The sequence below is a fragment of the Amblyraja radiata genome, chromosome 1 (genome assembly GCF_010909765.2).
Source record: "Amblyraja radiata isolate CabotCenter1 chromosome 1, sAmbRad1.1.pri, whole genome shotgun sequence".
NCBI classification, from domain to species: domain Eukaryota; kingdom Metazoa; phylum Chordata; class Chondrichthyes; order Rajiformes; family Rajidae; genus Amblyraja; species Amblyraja radiata.
In genome coordinates, this window is record NC_045956.1 from 54,717,192 (window position 1) to 54,729,449 (window position 12,258).

Here is a 12,258-nt window from a genome sequence, read left to right on the forward strand (position 1 = left end):
AACCAGGGGGGATAGGATGGAGTCGAGGTATGTGGAAATAAGTTTGTTAGGGCACGAACAGGCAGAGACAATGGGTCTACCAGGACAGTCAGGTTTGTGGATTTTGGGGAGAAGGTAAAATCGGGCATTGCAGGGCTGGGCAACAATGTGGTTGGAGGCTCAGGGGGGCAGGGAGCTGGAGTTGATGAAGTCGGTGATGGTGCTAGAGATAGTGGCCTGGTGCTCGTCAGTGGGGTCATGGTCCAGGGGTAAGTAGGAGGAGGTGTCCAAGAGTTGGCACGTGGCCTCAGCTTTGTAGAGATCATGTTTGGCATATTATGTTCCATGCTGTACTGTTCTACTTTAGTTTAACTTAAAGAGGTACCATGGAAATAGGCCCACTGGCCCACCCAAGTCCAGAACAACTATTGAACACCCGTTCATACTAGTTCTATGTTATGCCACTTTCTCATCCACTCCCTACACACTAGTGGCAGTTTATGAAGGCCAATTAACCTACAAACCTGCATGTCTTTGAGATGTGGGTGGAAACCTGAGCGCCCATAGGGAATCCACACGATCACAGGACGGTTGTGCAAACTCCACACAGACAGCATCCAAGGTCAGGAATCAACCCAGGTCTCTACCAATGATCATAAACAGCAAAACTTTGCTTTACACAAGAAGTTAGAGCTTTAGTGTGTCAGACATTAGTTCCGTTCAATCTTAGCTGATTGCAATTGTATACAGGAAAGGGTCCAAAAGGTCAGCTGGTGTGACAACAAATGTAACCAAACAAGTCTGAAGAAGGGTCTCGACCTGAAATGTCACTTATGCATGCTGAGTCTGAGGAAAGGTCTCGACCTGAAACATCACCTATCCATGTTCTCCAAAGATGCTGCCTGACCCACTGAGTTACTCCAATTGACTTTTTTATCATTTTGTTTATCACGCAAAATAAGGGTACCATAAATTATAGTTCCGATATCTCAAAGAGAGCAAAAGAGCTTCTGGTCAAAATGATGTAGCTGTCTCTATAACCGACATGTTTTGTGTCATGAGTTCTGATGTTAATTGGCTATTTAAAGGCAGCCACCATTACAGCTACACCAAGGGTGGGAAGGGGTTGGACAGTGTAACATTAAAAACAAAACTATGTGCAGACATGTGTTCTGTGTGAAAGTGCCTCAGTATTCAGCACCTGAATGTAATAAGAGGAAGCAGGAAATTATCATGCCAGCCACATTATTCCAAAAGTTGCAATGACAAGCTACAACTTTCACTCAACAGACACTGGCTTTCCATTGCTTTTGAAACTGACTGAACCGTAAATAACCTCTCCCAATCCAAATAGCTATTGAAGCTAATACTTTTTTATATGTACGGTCTGTCTCTCTTTTTCATTCTTTGTGTTTTTAGTTTGTTGTAAAATGTTTGTTTTAGTTCATCTTTAGCTTTGTATTTATGGGGGGCGGCAGAGGGGGGGGGGGAGGCGGACTTTTCTTATCTCTTCCCTTGACGGAGATGCGTCTTTTTCCGTGTGGAACTCCGTCTGCACTGTGGCCTAACACCGTGGAGCTAGCGGCCTCTTGCTGTGACCTAGGGAGCTCCAACCGCCGGAGCCTGCGGACTTAACATTGTGGAGCTGGCAATCCCTTTCCCAGGGATCAACCGCGGGAGCCTGTGGATTTCAACATCGTGGAGCTCTCGGTCCGTGGTTAGATAAACTGGCTAGTCACTTTATGTGCCATTGGATAATGGGAGGTTGTCGAGTCGCTGTAATTAATAACTTTTTTTCAATCGCTAAGTCACAACGGAGTGAATTTAAATTCACATATCCCAATTAACAGTCCAGGTTTCTAGATGGTAATATACTAACGTTACCACTGTGGTGACATGGCAACCTTGGGGTTATCAGTTCCATACGACAAGATGGAAGGAGCAGTGTGCGGTGAAATAAGTCAATCTCAGCAAGAGTTAATATTTGATAAGCAAAAATGCAGATGCTGGAAGTCTGAAATAAAAAAGGAAAAATACTCAAAATCCTCAGTAGATCAGCCAGTCTCCTTGCAGGAAGAAACATAGAAACATAGAAATTAGGTGCAGGAGTAGGCCAGTCGGCCCTTCGAGCCTGCACCGCCATTCAATATGATCATGGCTGATCATCCAACTCAGTATCCCGTACCTGCCTTCTCTCCATACCCTCTGATCCCCTTAGCCACAAGGGCCACATCTAACTCCCTCTTAATATAGCCAATGAACTGGCCTCGACTACCCTCTGTGGCAGAGAGTTCCAGAGATTCACCACTCTCTGTGTGAAAAAAGTTCTTCTCATCTCGGTTTTAAAGGATTTCCCCCTTATCCTTAAGCTGTGACCCCTTGTCCTGGACTTCCCCAACATCGGGAGCAATCTTCCTGCATCTAGCCTGTCCAACCCCTTAAGAATTTTGTAAGTTTCTATAAGATCCCCTCTCAATCTCCTAAATTCTAGAGAGTATAAACCAAGTCTATCCAGTCTTTCTTCATAAGACAGTCCTGACATCCCAGGAATCAGTCTGGTAAACCTTCTCTGCACTCTGCACTCCCTCTATGGCAATAATGTCCTTCCTCAGATTTGGAGACCAAAACTGTACGCAATACTCCAGGTGTTGTCTCACCAAGACCCTGTACAAACAGATAACATTTCAAGTAGACACAAGGAACAGAATCTATAGGAACTGCAGATCCTGGAAAATCAATTGCAGACAAAAGTGCCGGAGAAACTCAGCGGGTGCGGCAGAAGGAAATAGGCAACGTTTCAGGCCGATGCTTACAAAATTAAACACAGGGTGCTGGAGTAACTCAGCAGGTCAGGCAGCATCACTGGGATACATGGGTAAGTAATGCTTTTGGTTGTGACCCCTCTTCAGTCTGAATTACTCCAACATTTTGTGTTTAAAAAAATAATAACATTTCAACTATATGACCTGTCATCAGAACTATGAAAACTAAGAATTCAACGTAAATTTCAGAGAAAGGGAAACATGCAACAAATGAAGCTAATGTATGTGTTAAGTTTAAAAGGAAGGGAAAGTTGCGAGTGCAGATTGACAGAAGGTAGTGAAGTCTAAATAAATGCACCCGATCTGTCTGAAACAGATGTCAATGGAAGGAAGAGAATGAAAACACAAGAGAGGGGAAAACATACAAAGCTATAACTGTGAGATAAAGAGAACTGCGGTCACTGCAAATCTGAAATTAATAACAAATATGCTGGATATAGAATCATAGTCATAAAGTGTGGAAACAGGCACTTCGGCCCAACTTGCCCAAACCAACCAGCATGCCCCATCTACTCTTGTCCCACCTGCCTGTCTTTGCCCATATCCCTCTAAACCTATCTTATCCATGTAACTGTCGAAATGTTTATTTTAATATAATGATAATACATGCCTCAACTACCTCTGGCAGCTCATTCCATATACCTATCACCCTTTGTGCAAAAATTGCCCATCAAGTTCCTATTAAATCTTTCTCTCTCACCTTAAACCTATGACCTCCAGTTCTTGATTCCCTTACTCTAGGTAAAAGGCTCTGTGCATTTACCCTATCTATTCTCTTCATGATTGTATACGCCTCTAACAGATCACCCCTCATCCTCCTGTGTTTCAAGGAATGAAGTCCGAGCCTGCTCAACCGCTCCCTGTAGCTCAGGCCCTCGAGTCCTGGCAAGGTCTTTGTAAAGTCCTGGCAACATCCTCCTAAAATATACCAGATGGAATGGGGGGGGGGGGGGGGGGGGTTGGGAAAAGGAGTCCAGAAAAGGCCCAGAACTAAACAGGGATGGAAACGATTACCTGAGGAATGATGGAACCCATAATGGCTCATTGTTGGCTGAGGATGCGAACAGTGGAACGAGTAGGACCAGTAAAGGGGGGGAGGAATGCAGGAGTTATTTGAAATTAGATAAATCAACGTTCATATGGCTGGGTTGTAAGCTGCCCAAGCAAAATATGAGGTGCTGTTCCTCTAATTTGCATGTGGCCTCACTCTGCAATGGATGAGGCCCAGGACAGAAAAATCAATGTGGTAATGGGAAGATGAGTTAAAATGCTTGGTGACGGGGTCGTGTGGGCCAAGACGGACTGAGCGCCTTCAACGTGAGAGTGAGTTCACGGGCAGATGAAGGAGGAGGGTGGTGCAGGAGCAGTAATGGACCTTTGTGTTCAAGGATCAATGAAAGGGAACTCAGGCCATCATTTGTGGGACGAAGGTAAAGAGAAATTGTGCATCCATGGTGAAAACGGCTCAGTTGGGACTGTGAACCTAGAAACATGTCAAAGGTTAGAATTCCCAGCAGTTTTGAGCATTGAGATCACTCGCCCTGGAACATTTCCTCATCCCAGCCCCCCCCCCCCTCCCCCACCCTTCTCAAACGAGGAATGACGTTAACCACATCTGGACCGACGATTCGCCACATGTGGCCCAAGCATTGGACAACACCGGGTGATCGACAGATTCTCTGCACTGGAGCGGTTCCCCCACGGACACCAGGACACACAAAGGCCGACACGTCGAGTTAATGAAGGGGCAAGAGCTCACCATTACTTTGTCCCCCGGGTCTTCACAAGATCTATAGCTTCCATTTAAAATACGTAATGTTAGCCTTTCTCTCCCCCCCCTCACCCCTGCCCTACACATTGGGGAGAGGGAGGGGAAATAAGTTGTCTCCAAACCTCCGCATATCTTTCACTCATTGTTCTTTATCTCTCTACATCATCGTCTATATCTCTCGTTTCCCTTTCCCGCGACTTTCAGTCTGAAGATGGGTCTCGACCCGAAACGTCACCTATTCCTTTTCTCCAGAGATGCTGCCTGACCCGCTGAGTTACCCCAGTGTTTTGAGTCAAGCTGATCAGACAACTTGCTCCGTCCGCGCCGCCTCAATGAGCGCTCACATTTCACCCAGCGACTGAGAGAGCGGGGGCTGCCGACTCTGACATATCAACCAAGGTCCCGACCCGAAACATATCCGTGTTCTCCAGAGATGCTGTCTGGACGGGTGGCATCGAGCAGCTGCTGCCTCACAGCGCCTGAGCCCCGGGTTCGATCCTGACCTCGGGTGCTGTCTGTGTGGAGTTTGCACTTGTGACCGCGTGGGGTTCCTCCGGGTGCTCCGGTTTCCTCCCACATCCTAAAGACGCGCGTAGGTTAATGTGCCTCCGTGAATTGACCCGGCTGGTGCGTAGAACTAGTGTGTGCACGGGTCGGCGTGGACTGGGTGGGCCGAAGGGCCTGTTTCCATGCTGTATCTCTAAACTCTGAACTACAACAGATTGTGTATTTTTTAAATCTCCCAACGTTTCCGTTTCAACAACAACAGACAAATAATCCGCGATGCAATCTGCAAGCGATCAGCGCCGGCAGCGCAGTGGTCCCTGACTCTGTGAAACTGTGGTCCGTGGAGGGGTAGAGAGGCTGGGGGTGGAATTGCAGAGTTGCCTCACACCGGCCCGAGCCCAGATGCCCCTTCAACTCCCCCACACTCTCTGCTTTTCTCCCACACACGTTCATTTCCCTTCGCTTCCTCTCACGCTCTGGGTTTCAGACGATCGCGTAAGGATGGGGAAGGGAGGTGGTTACTGCCAAAGATCACCGTTAGTGCGGTGGTGGGGAGGGGATGGGAGGGGAGGGGACTCCCGCCTGTATCTGACCCTACACCCCCACCCCCTCCCTCTCCACGCCGCCCGTCATCTCCCGTATGGCAGGGTGGAGGAGGGTCTATAAATAGTGGATCACTAAACTGAAGGGTCGCAGACGACGAACCTGCGGCTTCAGGCTTGGAGCGATCGCAGGCGACCACACTGAAAGACATTATAATTGAAGATCCTTTACCGAGAAATCCATTGGGATAACCCGAACGAGCCTAACCCTGACCTAGTTCGAGCTCCGTCAAAGGGAGCTGAACAACTCCAGCAGTTGGAGCCGCTGCTTCTCACACAGCCCTCACCTCCCTCTCTCCCTCGCTGTGTGCAAGGCTCTGGTCATGTCCCCGAGCAGCTTACTCGTTCTCTGGACCGCGCTCCTCATCCTGGGCATTCAAAGGATAGACAGCGGCAGACCCAAGGTCAACTCCATCAAGTCTCCGGGTGGAGGGCAGTCTCCGGATCAACTGCCCACAAACAGATCCACTGGCGTCCAACAGGCGAAGGTCAACAAGAAGAACCCGTCCGGGAGCCAGGTGAGTGGGTGCCGAGTTCATCTCACGATGCACTTTGGGATGTCCCGCCGGCAAAGCGTTGGGGGAAGAACAGCGATTTAGTCTGGCGTTTTCTTTGAGAATTGGGTCATGTACCCCACGGATTGTGTTTGGTGGTGGTGTTAAACATTTCGGGTGATGCAAGGAACTGTAGATGCCGGTTTACAAAAAAAAACCCACAAAATGCTGGCGTAACTCAGCGGGTCAGGCCGCATCTCTGGAGAACATGGATAGGCGAGGTTTCGGGTCGGGACCCTTCTTCGGTTTGTAGAAGGGTCCCAACCGCATATGTCATCCATCCATGTTGCGTGATCCGCTGAGTTACTCCAGCACTTTGTGTCTGAGTTACTTCTGCACTTTGTATAATGTCACCTATACATGTGCTCCAGAGATGTCTGCCCGCTGAGTTGCTCCAGCGTTTTGCGGCTGAGTTACTCCAGCACTTTGTACATTATCACTTATCTTTTATCACCATAGGTGCTGCCTGACCCGCTGAGCTACTCCAGCACTTAGTGTCTGAGTTACTCCGGAATTGTGTATAATGTCACCTATCCATGTTCCCCATGCCCGCCTTAAACACCCCGGGATTGGGCTGAGTAAGACCTCTCGATCCCACATCCCACGAAGTCACAGTTGCGGCTCTGCCCAATGAGCCAGAAGAGAACTCGTTACTGGAGGGAAAGCGAAGGTCCCATTTCCCACCAGCTTGGAGTTTGCTGTTGAATCTGCAGGCTGCACCAACTAAAGCGTCCGTTTGTAATACTTTCTCTTTTTGCAAAGGAGATTTTCGAGGATGTTGCCAGGACTTGAGGGCGAGCTATAGGGAGAGGCTGAGCAGGCTAGTAGGACTTTATCCCTTGGAGCGCAGGAGGACGAGGGGTGATTTTATGGAGGTGTATAAGACCATGAGAGGGTTAGACAGGATGAATGCGCACAGTCTTTTACCCAGAGTAGGGGAACCAGGAGACTTAGGTTTAAGGCTAGAGGGGAAAGATTAAAGTGGGCGTTGAGTATATGGAACGAGCTCCCAGAGAAGTTAGTTGATGCAGATACAATAACAACATTTAAAATATACTCAGACTGGTACATGGGTAGGGAAGATTTAGAGGGATAAGGAGCAAATGCGGGGGAACGGGACTATCTTAGATGGGGCATCTTTGTAGACATTGGGCCGAAGAGTCTGTTTCTATGTTAAAGGGGTTGACTAGGTTCCATTCAAAGGTTTGATGGAGGCGTTTAATGTGAAATAAAAATAGATTGATTTCTCCCCGATCGCGAGTCCGGAAAGAGTGGAGGGGTGAAATCAAGAAAGTTTTGGCAGAAAACGGGAGAGCTTGTTTTACTTAACGGAAAGGGTTGCATGCACTGCAAGAGGCTGGAGAGAAATCCGTAGAGGGGTGAGTTGTCCAAGAGGCGTCTCCGCGGTATCTCTGGCAGGTGAAGATACAACGTGCTAGCGTAAAGTCTCAAGTCTAAACTCAGCGGAGAACCATGGATAGACGGCGTAGCGACGCCCGCAAGCAAAGATCCTACAGCTCCGCTCTAGGATATTTGCCCGCAAGGCTCCCGACCCGAACCGTCACCTATCCGTGTTTGTTCTCCAGAGATGCTGCCTATCCCGGTGTGTTACTCCAGTACTTTGTGTCTTGTTTTGTAAACCAGCATCTGCAGTTCCACTGGCAGATCTCCAGTTCACGACAACTAGTCACAGTCGATTTACGGAATGGAACTGTCTTTTTAACGTTCTGGTTGCCGTCAAAGTAACGACTTCAGAGCAGTACAGACGCCAAGGGAATTCAAACGGACCTGCTATCAATGATACCGGTTGTGTTGGAAGGAACTACAGACAAACATAAAATGCTGGAGTAACTCAGCGGGACAGGCAGCATCCCTGGAGAGTAGGAATGGGTTGACGTTTCGGGTTGAGACCCTTCTGCAGACTGGGTCAGACCAAAGAATCGTTTAGTGCCTCGGATTTAGTGCTTAGAGTTTAGTGTCTCGGTGACTTTAAAAATAAATACTTTATAAAAGCTACCTACAGGCGAAGCATTAAATCGGGCAGGTCCAATCTAAAGAAGGGCTTCGACCCGAAACGTAATTCATTCCCTCTCTCCAGAGAAGTTGCCGGTCCCGCTGAGTTACTCCAGTATTTTGTATATATCTTCAGTTTAAACCAGCAACTGCAGTTCCTCCCTACACAAGGAACTACAGATGCCGATTTACATTGAAGACAGACACAAAATGCTGAGGTTCAATCGTACTGGTCGTGCTCTGTAGATCCGCGTAGGGTGAAAGGATATCGTGCACATTGTCTGCGAGATTGGACGTTGACATGGACCTAAAATAGACGCAAAGTGCCGGATTAACTCAGCGGGCCAGGCGGTATCATTGGAGAGAAGGAATAGGTGACGTTTCGGGTCGAAGCCTTCTTCAGACCGGACCTGTCCGGGTTAATGTCTCGCCTCCGTGTAGCTCTTTTGAAGTAATTATTTTTAAAGTCACCAGGCATTAAACGATTTTTTGGTTAATTTAATGTGTTGGGTAAAGCACAGTGAAACTTCTTTCAGGAGGAGGGGGAAGTTTAGTATCAGAAAACTATGTGCAACGTGAAGGTGGAAATAGTTTACTCCGCTATTGGAAAGACACAAAGTGTTGTAGTGACTCAGTGGGTCAGGCAGCACCTCAAGAGAACATGGATAGGCGACGTTCCGGTTCGGGACCCTTCTCCAGACTGGTTCAGACCAAAGAATCGTTTAGTGCCTCGGATTTAGTGCTTAGAGTTTAGTGTCTCGGTGACTTTAAAAATAAATACTTTATAAAAGCTACATACAGGCGAAGCATTAAATCGGGCAGGTCCAATCTAAAGAAGGGTTTCGACCCGAAACGTCGCCTATTTCCTTCGCTCCATAGATGCTGCCTCACCCGCTGAGTTTCTCCAGCATTTTTGTCTACCTTCGATTTCCCATCATCTGCAGTTCCTTCTTAAAGCTAGTTTTGTGACGGTGCTTTCGGTGTGGTTCGCTAAAATAATTAATGCCTCCTGAGCAAGTTAGCTGGCGAATCCAGTTATAATTACAAGTCATAATGGCCAAAACACTGGAGGAAATGCTGAAGAAACTGAGCGGGTCAGGCAGCGACTGTGGAGGGAATGGACATGCGACATTTCAGGTCGGGACCCTGCTGCAGGCTGATTCTCCAATATAATGGGCGTTCTGGTGTCAGCGGTTGGTGGCGCTCTCGACGCTGAGGTCAGGTGCAGTTCTGAATATTGGGTCTATGCGCCGGAGCTCCAGTGTGGCACCGAGGGAGTGTAGCATTTGCTGATCTGATGGAGCAACGTTGAGAGGATTTGCCGAATCTGCTTCCGAGGTGACCCTATAAGATCTCCCTCAGTACCACTCAGATCAGATTCAGATTCAGATTCAACTTTAATTGTCATTGTCGGTGTACAGTACAGACAACGAACTGCAGTTAGCATCTCCCTGGAAGAGCGACATAGAATATGATTTCAATAAATAAAGCTATTTACATGATGACGGAATGGTACCATTCGGTGCCGCCGTTTGGGCGCCGCCGTTTCGGGATGTTAGAGTTAGGGTATGGGTTATGGGTTAGGGTTAGGGTTAGGATTAGCGTTAGGGTGCCACAGCGGTGGGCCAGTGGAAACCAATTTCCAAACTTGTTAACATAAAGCTGATCTCACTTGCAATAACCTTGGCATAGGAATTTATTGCAGAGGGTGACGAATCTCTGGAATTAACCACCATCTCTGGAACACTTTTATTTATCTGGGGGTATTTACAGACGTTAGGGTTCTGATGAGTACAGATATTATAAACGGAGTCGCCGAAACGGCAGCGCCGAAAAGTACCCGACACCTCGATGAAACCTGGTCGCGTTTGCCCCAGTGTCTTGGCCAATAATTAAAGATGACGCACGATGGGATCGTGCTGTGCAAATCATGCCCCGTTTCCTCTTTGGGTATTGGTTGACTATTGTCAGTTGCACCGAGAGACACAGTGAAAAACACTTTGCGTGCTATCCAGTCAAATCAAACCATACGTGAGCACAGACAAGCCACACGCAGTGCAATAAAAACCACACTGCAGCATATAGTATTACAGCTTTATAGCATTGCAGTTACAGAGAAAGTGCAGATTAAAAAAAAACCCCTGTATGGTTCGCAGTGAGACAGGCTGGGAGATTGGGACTACACCTTTGGGTTATGAGAGAACCGTTCTTTAGTCTGAAAACAGCGGGAGAGAAGCTGTTCCTGAATCCAGCAGTTTGTGCTTTCAAGCTTTTGTATCGACTGCGTGATGGAAAGGGGGAGAAGAGGGGGCGAATATCAATGATTTGGATGAGAACATGCATGGCGAGATAAGCAAGTTTGCTGATGATACAAAAGTGGGTGGTTTTGAAGATAGTGAAGATGATTGTGAAAAAAAGTGCAGCAGGATCTGGATCGATTGGCCAGGTGGGCGGAGGAATGGTTGATGGAATTTGATGCAGAGAAATGTGAGGTGTGGCATTTTGGGAAGTCTAACATAGGCAGGACCTACACAGTAAATGGTAGGCCCCTGGGGAGTGTTGTAGAGCAGAAGGATCTAGGAGTGCAGGTGCATGGTTCCTTGAAGTTGGAGTCGCAGGTAGATAGGGTGGTCAAAAAAGCTTTTGGCACATTGGCCTTCATCAGTCAGAGTATTGAGAATAGAAGTTGGGAGGTCATGTTGCAGTTGTATAAGATGTTGGTGAGGCTGCATTTAGAGTATTGTGTTCAGTTCTGGGCACCATTTTATAGGAAAGATGTTGTCAAGCTGGAAAAGGTGCAGATATTTACGAGGATATTGCCAGGACTAGCGGGTCTGAGCTATAGGGAGAGGGGACTCTATTTTTCAGGAGGATGAGGGATGATCTTATAGAGGTTTATAAAATCATGAGGAATAGATTGGGTAGATGCACAGGGTCTCTTGCCCAGAGTAAGGGAATCGAGGACATAGGTTTAAGGTGAAGGGGAAAATATTTAATGGGAATTTGAGGGGTAACTTTTTCACACAAAGGGTGGTGGGTGTACGGACAAGCTGCCAGAGAAGGTAGTTGAGGCTGGGACTATCCCAACGTTTAAGAAACAGTTAGAAAAGTACATGGATAGGACAGGTTTGGAGGGATATGGACCAAATGCGGGCAGGCGGGCCGAATATAGCTGGGACATGTTGGCCAGTGTGAGCAAGGTGGGCTGGGGCCTGTATCCTCACTGCATCACTCTATGACCAAGAGGGAATGGGCAGGGTGAAAATGTTCCTTGATTATGATGGCTGCTCTCCCGAAGCAGAGTGAAGTGCAGATGGGGGGGGGGGGGGGGGGGTGGCTGCTCTCCCGAAGCAGAGTGAAGTGCAGATGGGGGGGGGGGGGGGGGAGGGATAGTGAAAGATGAGGGGAGGATGGTTTGGTCTTTTGTAACGGTATCTGCACCTCAGAACTTTTAGTTTCAGCTGCAATATGCTTTCAGCCAACTCCAGATCATGAAATGCACTGCAGAAATACAAGTCAGTCAATCGCTCTCAACTCGGATTAAGTGGGTAAATGGGATCAATCGGTTCAATGCACAGTCCCTTGCCCAGTGTAGGGGAATCAAACTGAGCAACCTAGTCAGATTGGGCATTTTATGGCAGCATGTGGTGGCCTGTGATGAAGTTAGAATGGTCATGTAATCACTGACAGGATTATATGTCCAATTACAGGTACCACATTCAGGATGCATTTATATAATGGGATTGAACCACTAGAGGAACAGCAAAGAAAGAGCTTCTGTTTTTATAACATTTTTTATGGATGCTTCTGTGAAATACTTCCTGAAATGTGATCACAGCAGGGAATACATTAGACAATGTTCAAATAATGAGTTCTAAATTTTTTTTATATGCCATATAATGTATTGTAATTGGTGGCTGTGGAATTTAAATTGAAAAAGGCAGAACACCTTTGTTTTATTTGGATTTTCTAGTTGTATCTCCACTATCCAGATTGTGAATTCTTTATTT

At 47.3% G+C, this 12,258-nt stretch overlaps 1 protein-coding gene across 1 annotated transcript in view; it reads left to right on the forward strand.

Annotated features, from left to right (window-relative positions):
* Nucleotides 1-5,620: 5,620 nt before the first annotated feature.
* Nucleotides 5,621-12,258, forward strand: part of dkk2 (dickkopf WNT signaling pathway inhibitor 2) — a 51,326-nt gene continuing 44,688 nt past the window's right edge. The window contains exon 1 of the mRNA XM_033022116.1: nucleotides 5,621-6,199. Within this exon, the coding sequence (XP_032878007.1) occupies nucleotides 6,005-6,199 (195 nt within the window). The 5' untranslated portion in view covers nucleotides 5,621-6,004. The remainder of the gene's footprint in view (nucleotides 6,200-12,258) is intronic.